The sequence below is a fragment of the Xyrauchen texanus genome, chromosome 22, assembly GCF_025860055.1.
Source record: "Xyrauchen texanus isolate HMW12.3.18 chromosome 22, RBS_HiC_50CHRs, whole genome shotgun sequence".
NCBI lineage: Eukaryota > Metazoa > Chordata > Actinopteri > Cypriniformes > Catostomidae > Xyrauchen > Xyrauchen texanus.
Genome location: NC_068297.1, coordinates 19,599,795 through 19,617,510, shown reverse-complemented (window position 1 = coordinate 19,617,510; position 17,716 = coordinate 19,599,795). Strand labels below are relative to the sequence as shown.

Genomic DNA, 17,716 nt, shown 5'->3' with positions numbered 1-17,716 from the left:
TCAGAAGAAGATTTACAACAATCAATAATTTTAATTCCACTATTTACTTTACACAATGCTATTGTATGCTGTCAGGGAGCACATTGGATGAGGCGCATCTGGACTACAACCACAATTCCAAAAAAGTTGGGACTTTTTACCATCCTTTACTAAATTGAAAACACTACAACTACACATTATATTATGTTTTACCTTGCGAATTGTATTGTTTTGTTTTTAATGTACAGTAATTTCAAATCAGATGATTGCATCACGATCCAAAAATTTTGAGAAAGGGGCAAATTAAAACTAATAACAATTTGACGAGTTAAAATAACAAGGCAATGTGAAGCAGGAGATGTTAAACAGGTGAGGCAGTCATGTCATATCATATAAGGTGCCTCCAAAAACAGCCTAGTCCTTCAAGAGCAGGGATAATTCTAGACTTGTCAATTTGCCAACAGATGCTTCAGCAAATAATCCAGCACTTTGAGAAGAATCTTCCCCAAAGACAAATAAGAAGGATTTTGGGCATTTCACCCCCTACAGTACACAATATAGTTATGGGTTGGCAGGGTTACTTTTTAAATGTATTCCACTACAGATTACAGGAAACATGCTGTAAAATGTAATTTGTAATGCATTCCGTTAGATTACTCATGGTCAGTAACGTATTCTAAATGCTTTGTATTAATACTTCAGCACTGGTAGATTTTTTTACCTTTTTTTTTACTATAAAAACTGCCAGTACAGTAAGATAAAATACACATGTTAAAAATACATTCTCTGAAAACCTATATATTTTATGAGATATTATTATTATATATAAGATAAATCAAATTGATCTTGTTTTAAAGATTTTTAGATATTTTTACAGGAAAACAATAAAAAAAATATTATCAAGAATACGATTTTTGCCCTAATATCAAATGTCTTACTAAAAAAAAAAAGATATTATGATCCAATATGAATTTTCTTGATAAAAAAATATGATCATGCCAAGTAACATGTGCATGTGAAATGGCTAGAAATAGCATTTTAGCGTAAAACTGACAATGTACACAAGGTTTATTTCTATTTCTTCTGCTCCAAACTTACTTCAAACTTACTTCTCTGTCTACTCGTATGAATGTTACACATCATAAGTGTTTCACCGCTGTTCAGATGCACTTTGGATCGCATCATTTATATGTATAAATGTTTACCATCTGAAATAACTTAATATTAAAAGAAACAAATGACAATAAAATGCAAAGTAATCTCTTCAGCAATCAAAATACTTTTTGAATGTAACTGTATTCTAATTACCAATTATTTAAATGGTATACAGTAATGGAATACAGTTACTTATATTTTGGTATTTTAAATACGTAATGCCATTACATGTATTCCGTTACTCAACTTCTGTTGAAGATTCAAGGAATCAGGTCAAATCTCGATGTGTAAAGGGCAAGACGAAACCCATTTCTGAATGTGCATGACCTCTGACCCCTCAGACATCACTGTCTTAAAAAATCATCATTCATCTGTAATAGATATCATGAACATGGGCTTGGGATAACTTCAGTAAACCTTTGTTTGTCAACATCAGTCACCGCTTAAGTTAAGACTTTACTATGCAAAGCAGAAGCCCTACATCAACACTGTCCAGAATCGCTGCCGACTTCTCTGGGCTCGGTCTCATCTTAGAAGGAAAGTAGAACAGTGGAACTGTGTTTTTTGGTCCGATGAGTCCACATTTCAAATAGCTTTTGAAAAACACAGCTGTTGTGTTCTCCTGGCCAAAGAGGAAAAGGACCATCCAAGCTGTTATCAGCATCAGGTCTAAAAGCCAGTGTCTGTATGGGCCAGGGGTGTGTCAGTGCCCATGGCATGGGCAACTCGCACATCTGTTAGGGCACCATTAATGCAGACAGATATGTAAAAATGTTTAATCAGCATATACTGCCACCCATCACCATCTTTTCCAGGGACGGCCCGGCATTTTCAGCAGGATAACTTCAAACCACATACTGGACGAATAAGCAGAGAGTGGCCTGCCTGCAGTCCTGACCATCTCCAATTGTGGTGCATTATGAAGCGCACAATATGGCATCGAAGACCCCATACAATTGTGCAGCTGAAGATCTGCATAATGGATGAAGAGGGGAAAATTCCACTTTTTAAACTTAACAAACTTGTGTCTTCAGTGTCTAAATACTTAATAAGTGTTATTAGAAGAAAAGGGGATGTTTCACAGTTGTAAACACTCGACTGTCCCAACTTTATAAAATTTTGTGAGGTAAAACATCACATAATGTTTAGCTGTAGTGCTTTAAAAATAGCAAAGGGTGAATATCATTTACAAATCACTCCTTTTTGTTTTCCTTTTGTCATTTTGCATACTGTCCCAACTTTTTTGGAATTGGGGTTGTAATTATTACTTTTGTACAGAATTTTTTTAAAAATTCTGAAAACATTTTAGTGATTAAATTTATCTGCCTGTTACATGTTTTATATGTAATAACATTTTAGTGCCTTTTTGTAGCTACAGACACTATCCTAACATGCACCGCGAAATACCTCTAATTTTGTATTCTTCCACTTGTGCTCCATTTTCCGAGCTGCTCTCTTGAGAGCATGTGTATGATCATTGTACCATGGTGCAGGGCTTTTTTCTTTTAATTTTCTTTAATCAAAGGGGGTGAGAATATCAAGAGTGCTCGAGAAGACTGTATTTATATTTTCTGTTTGTTCATCAAGTTCTTCTAGACTTTGTGGTTTACTGAGTGTATGAGATAGATCTGGAAGATTATTAGTGAAGCTATCTTTAGTGGTCGAAAGAATTGTTCTACCTAAATGATAGCATGGTGTAGATTGAGTAACATTAGCTGATCACAGCATAAAAGAGACAAGGTAATGATCTGAGATGTTATCGCTCTGCGGTAGAATTTCTGTAGTATCATTATCAAATCCATATGACAGAATTAAATCTACCATATGATTATGGTGATGAGTTGGTCCTGTCACATTTTGTCTGACTCCAAGCGAGTTGAGAAAATCGATAAATGCTAATCCCAATGTGTAATTTTCATTATCTATTGTGAATGTTGAAGTCACCAATAATTCAAGCTCTATCTACAGTAACTACCAGATCTCATAGAAAATTTGCAAATTCACCAAGGAAATCAGAATAATTAAGGCCCGGGTGATCTATATACACTCACCTAAAGGATTATTAGGAACACCTGTTCAATTTCTCATTAATGCAATTATCTAACCAACCAATCACATGGCAGTTGCTTCAATGCATTTAGGGGTGTGGTCCTGGTCAAGACAATCTCCTGAACTCCAAACTGAATGTCAGAATGGGAAAGAAAGGTGATTTAAGCAATTTTGAGCGTGGCACGGTTGTTAGTGCCAGACGGGCCGGTCTGAGTATTTCACAATCTGCTCAGTTACTGGGATTTTCACGCACAACCATTTCTAGGGTTTACAAAGAATGGTGTGAAAAGGGAAAAACATCCAGTATGCGGCTGTCCTGTGGGCGAAAATGCCTTGTTGATGCTAGAGGACAGAGGAGAATGGGCCGACTGATTCAAGCTGATAGAAGAGCAACTTTGCCTGAAATAAACACTCGTTACATCCGAGGTATGCAGCAAAGCATTTGTGAAGCCACAACACGCACAACCTTGAGGCGGATGGGCTACAACAGCAGAAGACCCCACCGGGTACCACTCATCTCCACTACAAATAGGAAAAAGAGGCTACAATTTGCAAAAGCTCACCAAAATTGGACAGTTGAAGACTGGAAAAATGTTGCCTGGTCTGATGAGTCTCGATTTCTGTAGAGACATTCAGATGGTAGAGTCAGAATTTGGCATAAACAGAATGAGAACATGGATCCATCATGCCTTGTTACCACTGTGCAGGCTGGTGGTGGTGGTGTAATGGTGTGGGGGATGTTTTCTTGGCACACTTTAGGCCCCTTAGTGCCAATTGGGCGAAGGAATTGTTTCTGACCATGTCCATCCCTTTATGGCCACCATGTACCCATCCTCTGATGGCTACTTCCAGCAGGATAATGCACCATGTCACAAAGCTCGAATCATTTCAAATTGGTTTTTTGAACATGACAATGAGTTCACTGTACTAAAATGGCCCCCACAGTCACCAGATCTCAACCCAATAGAGCATCTTTGGGATGTGGTGGAACGGGAGCTTCGTGCCCTGGATGTGCATCCCACAAATCTCCATCAACTGCAAGATGCTATCCTATCAATATGGGCCAACATTTCTAAAGAATGCTTTCAGCACCTTGTTGAATCAATGCCACGTAGAATTAAGGCAGTTCTGAAGGTGAAAGGGGGTCAAACACAGTATTAGTATGGTGTTCCTAATAATCCTTTAGGTGAGTGTACTTTAGCAAGGGCAAAAGATGACAAGTATTTTTTATTTATATCTGATGGTGTTACATTAAGCATTATTAGTTTAAAGGACTTAAATTATATCCTGTCCTCTGAGTAACACCAAAAACGTGTACAACAAAAATTGTAGTTACACCTTTTTTTTTTAGCTCTTTTGTAATATTATTTAGGTTGTTTTGTTGCAAATAATTGCTTTGTGTGATGATGCAATTAGGGTGATCTGAGACCCCTTTAGACAAGTTGGACCTTGTTAAATCTATTTCAGTTCACCTCCTACATGTGCGACTGAAGTACAGGTATATGCACTTCAGTGGACAAACAAGTCTATTTAATGATTGAGCTAGAATCGGTTATAAACTTCCTAATTTGAGCTGTGTTACTGTATCTAAATTTGGATGCTTGGAATGAGAAATAGAACAAGTTCAGGACATGACCCAGCCAGAATTTTAACCCAGGTCCCCATGAGCCAACTGTTCTTATTTATATCAGAAGCAAGTGTGCTGCCTTATGTGCCACATCTCATTTACACTAAATTATTAATGATGGGCGGTCATAATAGTTTAAGGAACAAAGGATTTAAAAAATTAGTTTTTCCAAATATACCAAGAACAGAAAAGTGCACATTTAAACATTTACATGTTTTTGTCAAGCTTAAAAGGCTAAACCTTTTTTAATATAAATTTAAAATAGATTAAGTACAAATGTAGAACTGTCACAGGGGCAGTTCACACAGAACATGTACTTGTGTTAAAAAAAAGCTAGATGCAGCACAAACAATGGAAAATAATGAACATTAGGTACATCTTTGGTATAGCTGTTCTTTCTATTCTTTGTTGGTTTCAAAAATGTGCTCTGAGGTTGCAGGTAAAAGCACAACATAACAGAGAACCCACAAGGTAATACAGCAATCTACATTCCTTTTGCTGTAAGTTTGTAAATCCAATTGATTGTTCTTGACTCATAACTTAAAAAAGCCCCAAAAAATAATAAGTCGGGAAAGCCAAAGAGAGATGCAGACACAGTCAGCAAAGGCTAATATCAATCTATAGTTGACTTGCAAGAGTGAGTGCCAAGTGTGTGGTTTTCTGCCAACAGGCAGATGAGCTTGTTAACTCACAGTAGACATCCACTCGGATGGATTTGATGGCTGGAGTGCCGAGGCCATTCTCAGCCTTACAGTAATAGCGGCCACCCTGGTGCCTCTGGATGCGGGTTATGCGTAGTGTCTCATTGAATACACTGGTGTCCTGGAAGCGGTCAGTAGCACTGCCTGCTGTCTTGGTCCATCGTATCTGATGCAAAGGAGGCAAAGAGAAAGAGAGAAAAGCAAAGACATAAGCTGAGTATGAACTTGACATACAGTAAGAGAAATCATTATTACAATCATTGACAGTATCAAGAGCGATTGACTTCAAAAAATGCTAAATTCCTTTACCCACTCATGTTTCAGCATGGCAACGTAAGCACATCAATCAGAGAGGCAAAAGACCGCCAATATTTCTTCCAAAGCACCTCACACACTTTTGTATTTGTGATCAACAGAAGATTTGCCGACAGTGTAACCAGATCCAGAAGGAATCTTATTCCTACTATTTTTATACTATTTTTTTACACTTTCTATGCTGATTTTAGGGGAAATCTGCCAGATTTTGTGGAATGGAAAACTCTTCTTGATAGCTTAAAGCATAATTACATTTGCCAAAATATTAAATAAACTAACACACAAGGGCCGAGGTGTGTAGAAGTTTTTGTAAATGCACATTTCTCTGGGAAAAAGAGATGAAATTAAGCACACTGGTTTATAAACCCCAAACATGGCAAATAAGAGCAAAAAGGCAATTACTAGGAGTTTTAAAGTAAACCTTAAATGGCATTCAAAATGCAATGAAAACAAGATTTTATCCAGCAGAAAGTGATTGGACCTTGAAAAATGGGTGTTATTCATTTCAGAGGCAGAGCAATTTATTACAATTTGATGAAAGATTACAAAGGCAAAAATTGTTCTTATTCTTTCGAATAATAAGGTTGATTTGAATACAATGTAGAAAGCAAAAAAATAGGATCCATTTTAAATTTAATGTTGACATTAAAACATAATTAGACATTTAAAAGTTGGCAGTGTTGTCAATTACAAGACAGATGCAACAAGCTACATGCATCAGGCCACAAAGTAAAAAACCATAGTGTTTACTCTAGAATTGTCTCATTCAAATGTCTCATTAAAGATTTACAGGGAAAACAAAACATTTTCAAGGTTTATAAACCTGTGGACATACTGAATACTAGTAATTAATACCTAAGGTTTTGCTATCAAGACATGCAAACACACACACACATATAGTATAACCCTGAAGGATGCATGGAGAGACCGGTGAAAGAAAGCAACAAATGGAGCTCAGCTGGGGTGAGAGTGAGGTAGAGATAAGAGAGAGAGAGAGAGAGAGAGAGAGAGAGAGAGAGAGAGAGAGAGAGAGAGAGAGAGAGAGAGAGAGAGAGCGTTTAGCTCCCTGTGTGTACACTTTATCTGCCAACCAGCCAGACAAGTAGAGCAAATTGCCCATTCAGGCCTGGCTTGGCCTTCCCGAATCCTGAGTGAGACTTACTGTGTAGATGACCTACATTACAACAGAACCCCCCTTTATCATTCCTGCTGCTCAAAACCTAAGAGGTGGGAGCAAATCCGCTTGAGTCCAGCGACAAAGATCAATGCTCCGCCTTCCTCTTACAAGTACCAATTTCTTCCTCACCCCAACTATTAGTCCCTTTCTTGCTAATTTGAAGTATTTACAGCATCCCAATAATAATAATAATAATAATAATAATAATTAAAAAAAAGAAAATGAGCACTGTTTTATGACTGCCGCTAGTTTGCGCTTGCAAAGGTTGTCTAGGAAGAAATACCAGTGGGTGACACTGTTCGGAGCCCAACAGAGTCGTAACCTTTGGAAGTGGCTGAATGAAATCCATTTCATGCTTTGCTGCGGATGGAGGGTGGGCAGATTTGTTTACACACATATTGGATGTTGGTTAGGAATAACAGCGTATTGGAATTCATGGGGCTTAGATACGCTGGCTTTCTTTGTGAGCTCACACAGGAAATAAGGCTCCTAAAAAAAGTGCTTAGTCCAGTAAGTATGTCTGCATGTGTTGAGGTAGGCTATAGCTGACAGTGCGCAAATAGGAATTCTTCATGTATGAGGTGAGGAAATGGAACTGAATAATCATTTGGAGACTATGTGAGAGCAATTCAATACAATACAGGAGGAAATATTACCCACTCTGATCATGAAGACATTTTGTACTATACGTTTCCTCACTTTATACATGAATGGGTGTATACCATCTATATTTTCTGACTAAATACACTTAAAGGGATTGTTCACCCAAAATTTAAATTCTGTCATCATTTACTCAACCGCATGTTCTTCATTACCCGTATGACTTACTTTCTACTGAGGAACACAAAAGGAGATGTTAGGCAGAATGTTAATCTTGGTCACTATTCACTTTCAGTGCATCTTTGTCTCCTTGACATTCTGAATAAATTTTTTTCTGTTTCATAGAGGATAAAAAAAATCATATGTGTTTGGAACAACATGAAGGCAAATGATAACACTGTAATTCTTTTATGAATTATCCCTGTAAATCATAATAAATAGACTGTTTCTCACACATAGCTGTATGTCTTCAGAAGACTTAATATAATACAATATAATACATAAGTCATATGGACTACTTTACAGTGGTTTTATAGTTCTTTCTTGGTACTCTTTGGAGCTTAACAGACTTTGGTCACCGTATGCTTTTGTTTTATGGAAAACAGTAGTGTGAACATATCTCAAAACATCTTCTTTTGTGTTCCATGGAAAAGAAAATAGAACAATATGAGAGTGAGTAAAATCAAATATTATTGTAAAAAGGATATTAAAAATCTGTGTATCGGCTACACCAAAAAACTAAATGTTTGTGCTCAGATTACCAAGAGATTGTTTTTATTACTCAGAAATTTAAAATGCCTCATTAAAAAAGACATCTGCAGGATTGAAAAATAATAATAATAATAGTAATAATAATGTGGCTTATAATTCATCTTGGTGTTCATATAGAGATCATGATTCAAGCGATACGTTGGGGGTGGAATGTGATAACAATTTGAAGGCAGCCCACTGTCTTCACAACCAAAGTTCCTCCATAAATAGTCATAAGACTGTGGAAATGACAAGCCTTCAAACCTCATGCCACACAACACAGAGGAAAGTATTATTCCAGGGAAAGAGGACTTTTTTATTATTACAGTTAATAACAAGGAAATTATCTTAAAGTGTTCAGTAATGTTATGACCATGTTATTACAAAGCATATTACTAGAGAACAACTGATACTGATACACATTACACATTATATTATTAGTTTTACTTCTACTTTTTAAAACAATAATGAGAAAATAATCATTAGACCACAACCCAACACAATATTTATAACTATCATTCATGCCATTATATTCTGCAAAGCTGTTTTGCAATATAAATTGCCACAAATTAAATTGAATCTTCGTTTTGAGCTATGTCTAACTGTTAAAATAATATGCTATGCATTTTTATTCAAGAGTGAATGCTGTTATTTAAAAGTTGAGTAATTTATGCAAACCATACAATAAATAAGCCACTTTAACTGTGAACTCCTGATCCTGTTGTAACACCAGGTAATGTAATGGTGTTGTTTTGTGCTATTCTTTAGAAACCATCCAAATAGAGCAATTTAATTGTAGACTTGATATTAAAGACCTGACAATCAATTATTAGAATTATAATTTTTATCAAACCAATTATTTGTCTGTCTTTTTTTGTTATTTTTCTCCCCTTTTCTCCCCAATTTTGAATGCCCAATTGCCAATGCACTCTAAGTCCTCCACTCTAAGTGGTGGCGTAGTGACTCGCCTCAATCCGGGTGGCGGAGGACAAATCTCAGTCGCCTCCGCATCTGAGACCGTCAATCCGCACATCTTATCACGTGGCTTGTTGAGTGCATTACTGCAGAGACCTAGCGTGTGTGGAGGCTTCACACTATTCTCCACGGCATCCACGCACAACTCACCAAGCACCCCACAGAGAGTGAGAACCACATTATAGCGACCACAAGGAGGTTTACCCAATGTGAATCTTACCCAATGGTTGCTTAGGAAGCCTAACTGGAGTTACTCAGCAAGCCCTGGATTCGAACTTGTGACTCCAGGTGTGGTCGTCAGCATCTTTACTTGCTGAGCTACCCTGGTCCCACATTATTTGTCTGTCTTAATATATTACAATAAATAAATGTATAACAATATGAAAAATCAAAAGTGTTACAAATCACATCCTAAGCTCATTTCTGCCCGCCAGCTTTAAGTGGATCAGTGCCACAAAGCTCCTGAGCCAGGACACTGATGAGAGTTCTTTACTGATGGGCCCAGTGTGTCAAATGCAGACAGAATGCATCCATAAAGAGTGCTATATATAGCCTCCAGCCACCTCAGTCTATCATAAAGCACTCCTAGACTTATCTTTCACTGGCCCACTCAGTTTCTGAGGGACCTATGGGAACAGGTTCAGCAATGGAAGACAAAAAAATAACTGGTTAAACCTGGGCAAAGGATGCTTAGAATGCTCACAGATAGAGTCCAAAGCAAGAACTGATGAATGTTTCCATAAGTTCCGCAATGTGATGTCTAATTTATGCTTTCTTTGAATGCTGCATAGAGAAATCTATTTAAAGGGATGGTTACCACAAAATGAATATTCTGTCATCATTTACCCACTCATGTTGTTCCAAACCCATATGACTTTCTTCTTTCTTCAGTATATCTTTCTTCAATAAATCACAAAAGGAGATGTTAGCCTGAATGTTAGGTAAAGACTCAGTAAACACTATAATTGCATATTTATTCTCTCCATTCAATGTAAATTAAAAGTGACCAAGGCTGACATTTCACTTAACATCTTGTATTCCACAGAAGAAATAAGGTCATATAGTTAGAACAAGATGAGTGTGAGTAAATGATGACAGAATTTTCATTTTTGAGTGACTATATATGTTAATATAACCCTAGTGCTGAGGCAAATAAAGGCTTACTTCAACACTATGACACTACATTGTCATGAGGATTTCTCAAATAACAAAAAATAAAATCCCTTTTTTGTCACTCAACCATATACACAAGTGCAACAGTGGGTGAAAGTCTTGGGTGTGATCCAAACAACATAGCAGTATGACAATTACAATAAACATCTGATTTACACATAACCAGTTTACACATCTTGTTACACGCAATATACCTAATAATATACAATATACATTATACACAAAATTAGAATACTGTATACAATAAAAATACACTGTACCCCCTGTAAAGCATTGTGTTGATATTCAGCTGTCGGTTGATAGTCAGTTGCCAGAGTGTTATTAAGTGAAGTATAAAATGTGGGTCCAGTCTGAGGCTAATAAAGTGTGGTGCTGATACATGTATCATGAGCAATCGATAGTTAAAAAGTCTGATTGCTTGGGGGAAGAAGCTGTCATGAAGTCAGCTGGTGCGGGTCCTGATTCTGTGATACCGCCTACCTGATGGTAGCAGTGAGAGCAGCCCATGACATGGGTGGTTGGAGATGATCCGCCGGGCTTTTTTCACACACCGCCTTGTATAGATGTCCTGGAGAGAGGGAAGCTCACCTCCGATAATGTGTTTAGCAGTTTGCACCACCCTTTGCAGGGCTTTGCATTTGAGGGCAGTGATGTTGCCATACCAGGAGGTGATGCAGCCAGTCAGGATGCTCTCTACAGTGCTGGTGTAGAACCATGTGAGGATGTGGTGGTTCATTCCAAACTTCCTCAGCCATCTCATGAAGAAGAGGCACTGGTGAGCCTTCTTCACAATGGCCTCAGTGTGGATGGACCATGTGAGTTCCACAGTGATGTGGACACCGAGGAACTTGAAGCTGCTAACTCTCTCCACCGGTGCTCCATTGATGGTGATGGGGCTGTGTTCTCTGTCTTTTCTCATGAAGTCCACTACAAACTCTTTGGTCTTAATGACGTTGAGGGAGAGGTTGTGCTCCTGTCACCAGCGTGTCAGAGTGTGCACCTCCTCTCTGTAGGCTGTTTCATCATTGTCAGTGATCAGACATACCACTGTCATATCATCAGCAAACGTAATGATGGCATTGGAGCTGTGTGTTGTCACACAGTCATGTGTGTACAGGGAATACAGGAGTGGGCTGCTCCTGTGGGGCTCCAATGTTTAGTGTCAGTGATGAGGAGATGTTGCTACCCATTCTAACCACCTGGCATCTGCTTGACAGGAAGTCCAGGATCCAGCTGCACAGCGAGCTGTTTAAGCCCAGCAACCGTTTAAATTTGAGGACTCTTCCTTGCATTCTGAGGTCTGGCAGTGTTCCTCAGGGAATCAGTCAGCTCTTCTGCAGTCGTGCAGATGCAGTGATTTCCCTGGTGCCTGTCTCTTTTCTCCACTCACTAGTGGGACTGCTTGTCCTCTCCACTGAAAATGCAGCACTGAGATTGAGATGAGAGGTGTAGAGTGCTGCCTATCTAAAACCACACACATGCTATGGGACTGATAAGCCCCCTGCAAGATATGGCGAAGAGTGGGGCGTCGAGAGAATTAAGACCACTTTAGTGAGGTTGAAATGGAGAGTACTGCAGAAAAGCATCAGATGAATGATACATAGAGGAGTGCATGAGGCAGGAACACTGTATTTTGGTATCTCTCTGTGATAATCAAAATTTTGTTTTATTCAGTATTATACAGCATCCTCTTGAGCTAGGAAGCATAACCTTGATTTGCAGTATCATCAAACTATCATAACATCCTTATTTTGGAATTCACAAATCTGTTTTTTTTCTCTCCAGTATCTAGAGTATAAACAACCATCTGCCTAAAGTATTTTGGTCCAATGTTGTTGCTAGCCACATATTTGAGTAAGATACAACGCAGTGGTGAGTAGAAGGCTGTTTTCTTTTCATTCTATGCCAGGGCTCTATACTAAATTGTAATATATTGTAATAGCAATTTTTTCACAAACTCTTACAACAATACATTCTTTTAACATATCTGCTTGAGAAGTTGATGTGTTACTCAAATTAATATTCTATTTTCCAATCATTTTCAACTACAGTGATATATTGTGGTGTATATAACTTTTTTCCTTCTGCAGAACACAAAGTAAGATTTTAGAACAATATCTCAGCCCTGTTGGTCCTCACAATGCAAGTGAATAGTTGCAAGAACTCTGAAGGTCCAAATATCATATAAAGGCATCATAAAAGTAATCCATACAACTCCAGAGGTTTAATCAATGTCTCCTGAAGCGATCCAAAATATAACTCCTTTTTCAATGTATGTCTTGCCATTGAAGTCTCTAGGCACAATCAAGCTCTATTACACTTCCTAGTGCTTGACGCATGCTCAGCGCCAGATGGCATTATAGGAAGTGTAATCGAGCTTGAAATAATGACTGCCAAGAGACAGCTGGTGTCAAGATTTATTATGAAAAAGGAATTACATTTTGAATTACATTCAGACCCAAACCAATTGGATAACTTCAGATTTGTAGACTTTGTATGAAGTCGTATGGATTACTTTTATGATGCCTTTATGTGCTTTTTGGACCTTCAGAGTTCTGGCCACCATTCACTTGCGTTGTTTGGACCTACAAAGCTGAAATACTCTTCTAAAAATCTTAATTTGTATTCTGCAGAAGGTCATACACATCTGGGATGGCATGAGGGTAAATGATGAGAGAATTTTCACATAAAAATGTAGATGTATTAGATAAACTATCAAACTAAGTGGCATTTATTTTAAAGAGAAATATGACAAGAACACCAATTAAACAAAATCTTACAACAAAATATATACCGTCCAAAAGTAAGACAATAGTGTTTTGAGTCTTTTTGGATGTTGTAGTTAGTGTAACATGTCCATAGTTAATTTGATGAACTACTAGGGCTGGGAACTGATACAGATTTCCTGATTCAAATAGATTCCGGTTCACAAGCTCTCGATTTGATTTCATTCCGATTCAATATCGATTCATATCTCAGGTACAATTTCTATTTTGCTTAAATATGAAGCTAATGCTCTTAATTATAAAGGGAACATCTAACCTTCTAGGTAACCCTTTTAGGTACAATTCGATGTACCTAAAAAAATTATATGTTATCATTAGTTTTTCATCATATTGGTCATATTTTAGCTATAGAACATTTTTCAAATTAATTCTATTCCATCAGTGAATGTCTTGAAAATGCATAAATTATGTTGCATATATATTTTTGTTACATGTTTATTATTACTATATTAATATTTTGGGCTATTTTCAAGTGTTTACATTGATATGTAGAATGTGTCTTAAATAATATTGTCTCTTTAAGACTACCAGCATCAGCCAGTGAGCGCATATAACAAGAAAGGCATGATTTCTTGAGCGCATCCATTTGTGATTAGAAATAGAGTACGTATCTTTCTTTCTTTTTTTTAACTAGCAACTGACTGTAAATAACCAAAGGGGTATTAAAAGAGACATTATTCCATGACATTTGGTCGCACATTTGGAGTGATTTACTTGCATTATTGAGAGGTTGCCACAAAGATTAAAACATAAATCTTGTGATTTCAAAATCAATATCTATAGTCAAATGAAGATTGCAATACATCGGAAAATCCATATTTATACCCTGTCCTATGAACTACCCCAGTGGTTACTCTGCTATGACACATTTGTTAACTTAAGGGGAACTGCAAAAATGGCTTACAAAAGTTAGTACTGCTTCACTGATTTGGAGATGACACATGGTTTGATGTTGTGTTATCTAATGCAATGAAATGAATACACCTTAAAGTGTTGCTTAAGGATCTAAATACTTTCTGGGGCCACTGTACAGAAGGTAACACCCTTAAAGTGGGTTTAAGTTAACTGTGGATGTGTTTAGATATGATTAATTAAGGTTTTTTATTTGGTTTTATTTTGTTCCCTTGTCTTCCAGTACATGGTACTTATTCGACTGTATTTATGGTAAAATAACATAGCGTATTTGCAGAATTATTCTGAATAAAAACATTTACAATCATGTTATTTCATATTCATTTTTTGCAAAAGAGAGTAATCTATGTTGCCTTGCATTCCATTGCACTCACTAGAAGTCTTATGGAGGTATCAGCCTCTTGCTGAGGATCAAAGGGTCAAAGGGCAGTAAACACTGAGAGCCTCACCTGTGGCCGTGGATGCCCAGAGACCAGACAGGTCAGCTCCAAAGTCTCCCCCTCCTGGATAGTATAAACCCTCTCTGTGTAGCGCTCCTCCTCAATGTTGCATGCGTGACCGGAGTGGATGATCCGAACATTTGGAGGAGCTTCATTAGGGAAAAAATTGAAAAAGTGATACAGTTTAGTTTGCTGGATCATTTAAGGTCACATCATCAACCAGGCACACTGCAGAAAGCTGTCATAGAGAAAAATAAAACCCTTTTGCTGAGACTGATGCTTTCAGCCAAATCAAATTCAAGGTGAGGCAGTGCAATCATTCACCTTGCTCCAGCAGATGTAATTTTCACTACACCAGTGACTTGCTGTGTATGTAGAAGGATCTTGAACTTGCATTTCCAACCAATTATGTAGAAAAAAATACCCTAATTTAAGCATTACCTTATATTACATCCCAATGATGCGTAGGCGAATGATGAGGCAGAGTGCCTGTATTATTGATTTCCCCTCTGAGCAGAAGAACTCAGCTCTGGTACACTGCAGTGTGGTTGGTTAATGATGTTTCCTCCACTGATCTTCTCTAACAAAGCACTTTAAGGATGCAATTTCTATACAAACTTAGATATTGTTATTGATGCTCTTGAGCTTTCCTCTGTTTACTGCTGTTTTATAGTTCACACATAGCAAAGACTCATTAAGGTGAAACATATAATGTCTAACCACAAAAGAACACTACACAGAGTCTCGTCTCTTGATGACATGTAGCTTAACATTTTAAGACTTAAACTGTCTTTTTAAATACTTACAGTATGTTCCCACTTAATATGCAGAGTCAACTAAAAGTAAGCCACTTGTAGTTCGATTTCACTAAAAAGTGTAAAACATGTGGCTCCTTGGCAACATCCCATTGGAAAGAAAAATCACAAATAAGATTATAATAAACTTAATTTTTTAATATTTTCTCCTTTTAAATCTGTGCTGAATCTCACATGAATTCTCAAGAGTTCCAGAAGAGACCTTAGCAATGGCACACAGTGTGATCAGATTCGCAAAACTACCAAAATCTGAAATTAAAAGTCAATAAATAAGATTTCAAAATGAAGATTTCAGTATGAACACAAACAATTCTTATTAAATTCTCCCAAAACCAAATTATCTGAGCTATGATATCCACATTAATTTTACAGCTCTATAATCTTACCACATGTCAACAATGCTCTGTCTAATTTGATTACTCATACAAAATTTTAGGAGAAACATCTGAGACAAAGTTGATAATATATTGACACATAATAATGGACTCTAACTCTGCAAGTTTAAAGCATTTTGAAATGTTTTCCCACCAATGTAAGACAGATGTAGTTATTGGAAAACCTGTTCAAAAATTAAACTAATGACACATAAATTACACTCTTTAACTTTAACTCATTTAAAAACTGCATTTTCTGACCACACAAAAGTAATGGAGATTGACACAAACTGAAATGAAGACATGTCCCAGATCTAAGAGCGCACACCGGGGTACTGCAATGACAGAAAACACTGCCAAAAAGCACTATGTTGCAAGGTCTCTGCTGGATGCTGAAACAAAAGGCAAAAAAACAAAACAAATGTATTCTCTTCCTGTGTGCCAGCTGCCTGCTCTGTGCCCTGGCCTAGTTTCACACCAACTATTTTTAGAAAAATCAGTGTCTTTCTCACAACCCACCATATGACTGTGCTAATGTCCTTCCATATGACGTCAAGAATTTGTAAAGCAGTCATCACTGAACAGGCCTCATAGGTGGTCTTCCGGATTATAATTGATGAAAGAGACTGCATCTAGTGGTTTTGATGTCTACACTACGTCATTTGGTTATTTCCCGCAGACTGGAGACCACCCAAACATGCAGAGGAGGATTATCTTACATGAGTTACATGATAATGTCATTAGGGGGAATAAAATTGAATGACATAAGCAGTACAAACAGATACGTAATTCAAATAGATCTTATGCAACTCAAAATACTGAGGCATATTATTGCTTGCTAAACTTTAACATGTGTCAGTATACATGCATTCATATTTTCAGAATGGACCAATGTCCAGGGTTCCCGCACAGTTTGATAAATTAATAATTTCATCATCAAAACATTACATAACACAAGGCAGCAGGTTTCAAAGCACTTTGGATTGTGTCCCCTCATCATGTAAGTGCTGCTTTCACAATTGTCACATCCGTAACAACGAGATGTCACATCCGTAATGCTGTTTTTTTTCCATTTATGTGAAAGTGATGCTGAATTCAAATTAAATATTACATGTTCTTAGGAGTGACAGCACTTCTATATTCTGTGGATTTTATTAATTTAGAATTGTGTATTTCAAATCACAGTCCCTAAAAAGGGGGTCAAGCTTAATCATTAAGAACATTTACTAAATTAGGAAATCTTACCAATTTAATGTGAGCCTGACAGGTGGCTTATTCAGAATTCAGTATTGAATTCAATTGTGAGTAAAGAATTGTAATGCAAGCTAATAATGCACTTTTTGTTTCTGAGTTTTTTTAATTTATTGTTTATAAATGAGCCCAGTTACTTTGAAAGATGGAAAAAATTGAGTGAATAAATGTATCAATTTTTTTCGAAGTTGTGTAATTCATTTCTCAGTGATTTGAAACAAGGTTGCACAAAAAAGAAAAAACAAAACAGACGTTATTCTAAATAATTGGATATCAGGGTTGGCACACAAATTTTGTATTGCTGCATCCCTAATTTTATCAAATTAAATTAAATACAAAATTTCACTTGTAATATTCTGTAGTATTTTCATGTTTTCCATGACTGGGGGAACTAATATGTGTTTAGTACACTATAGAACAACCAACTGATGCTCTTTACAAAAGAACCCATTAAATGGCCCTATGGGCCATTCCATACCAATATTTTTGCCCCAACCCTCCTGACATGTGGTTTAGCTTTAATTAATTAGCACCTATTAATTCTGTCTGGTGGGTTTTCATCACTGGAAATGAGAACCACCATAATAGATTGTTTCTCCATAGCAAGCTATATTATTCACAACAATAAATGCACATC

The 17,716-nt window shown here is 37.0% G+C and overlaps 1 protein-coding gene across 1 annotated transcript in view; it reads right to left on the bottom strand.

The window, feature by feature from the left end:
• Positions 1–17,716, bottom strand: part of LOC127662425 (MAM domain-containing glycosylphosphatidylinositol anchor protein 2-like) — a 238,717-nt gene that overhangs the window by 160,487 nt on the left and 60,514 nt on the right. The window contains exons 2-3 of the mRNA XM_052153592.1: positions 14,649–14,788; positions 5,503–5,677 (exon numbers count right to left, since the gene is read on the bottom strand). Coding sequence (XP_052009552.1) covers positions 5,503–5,677; positions 14,649–14,788 — 315 coding nt within the window. The remainder of the gene's footprint in view (positions 1–5,502; positions 5,678–14,648; positions 14,789–17,716) is intronic.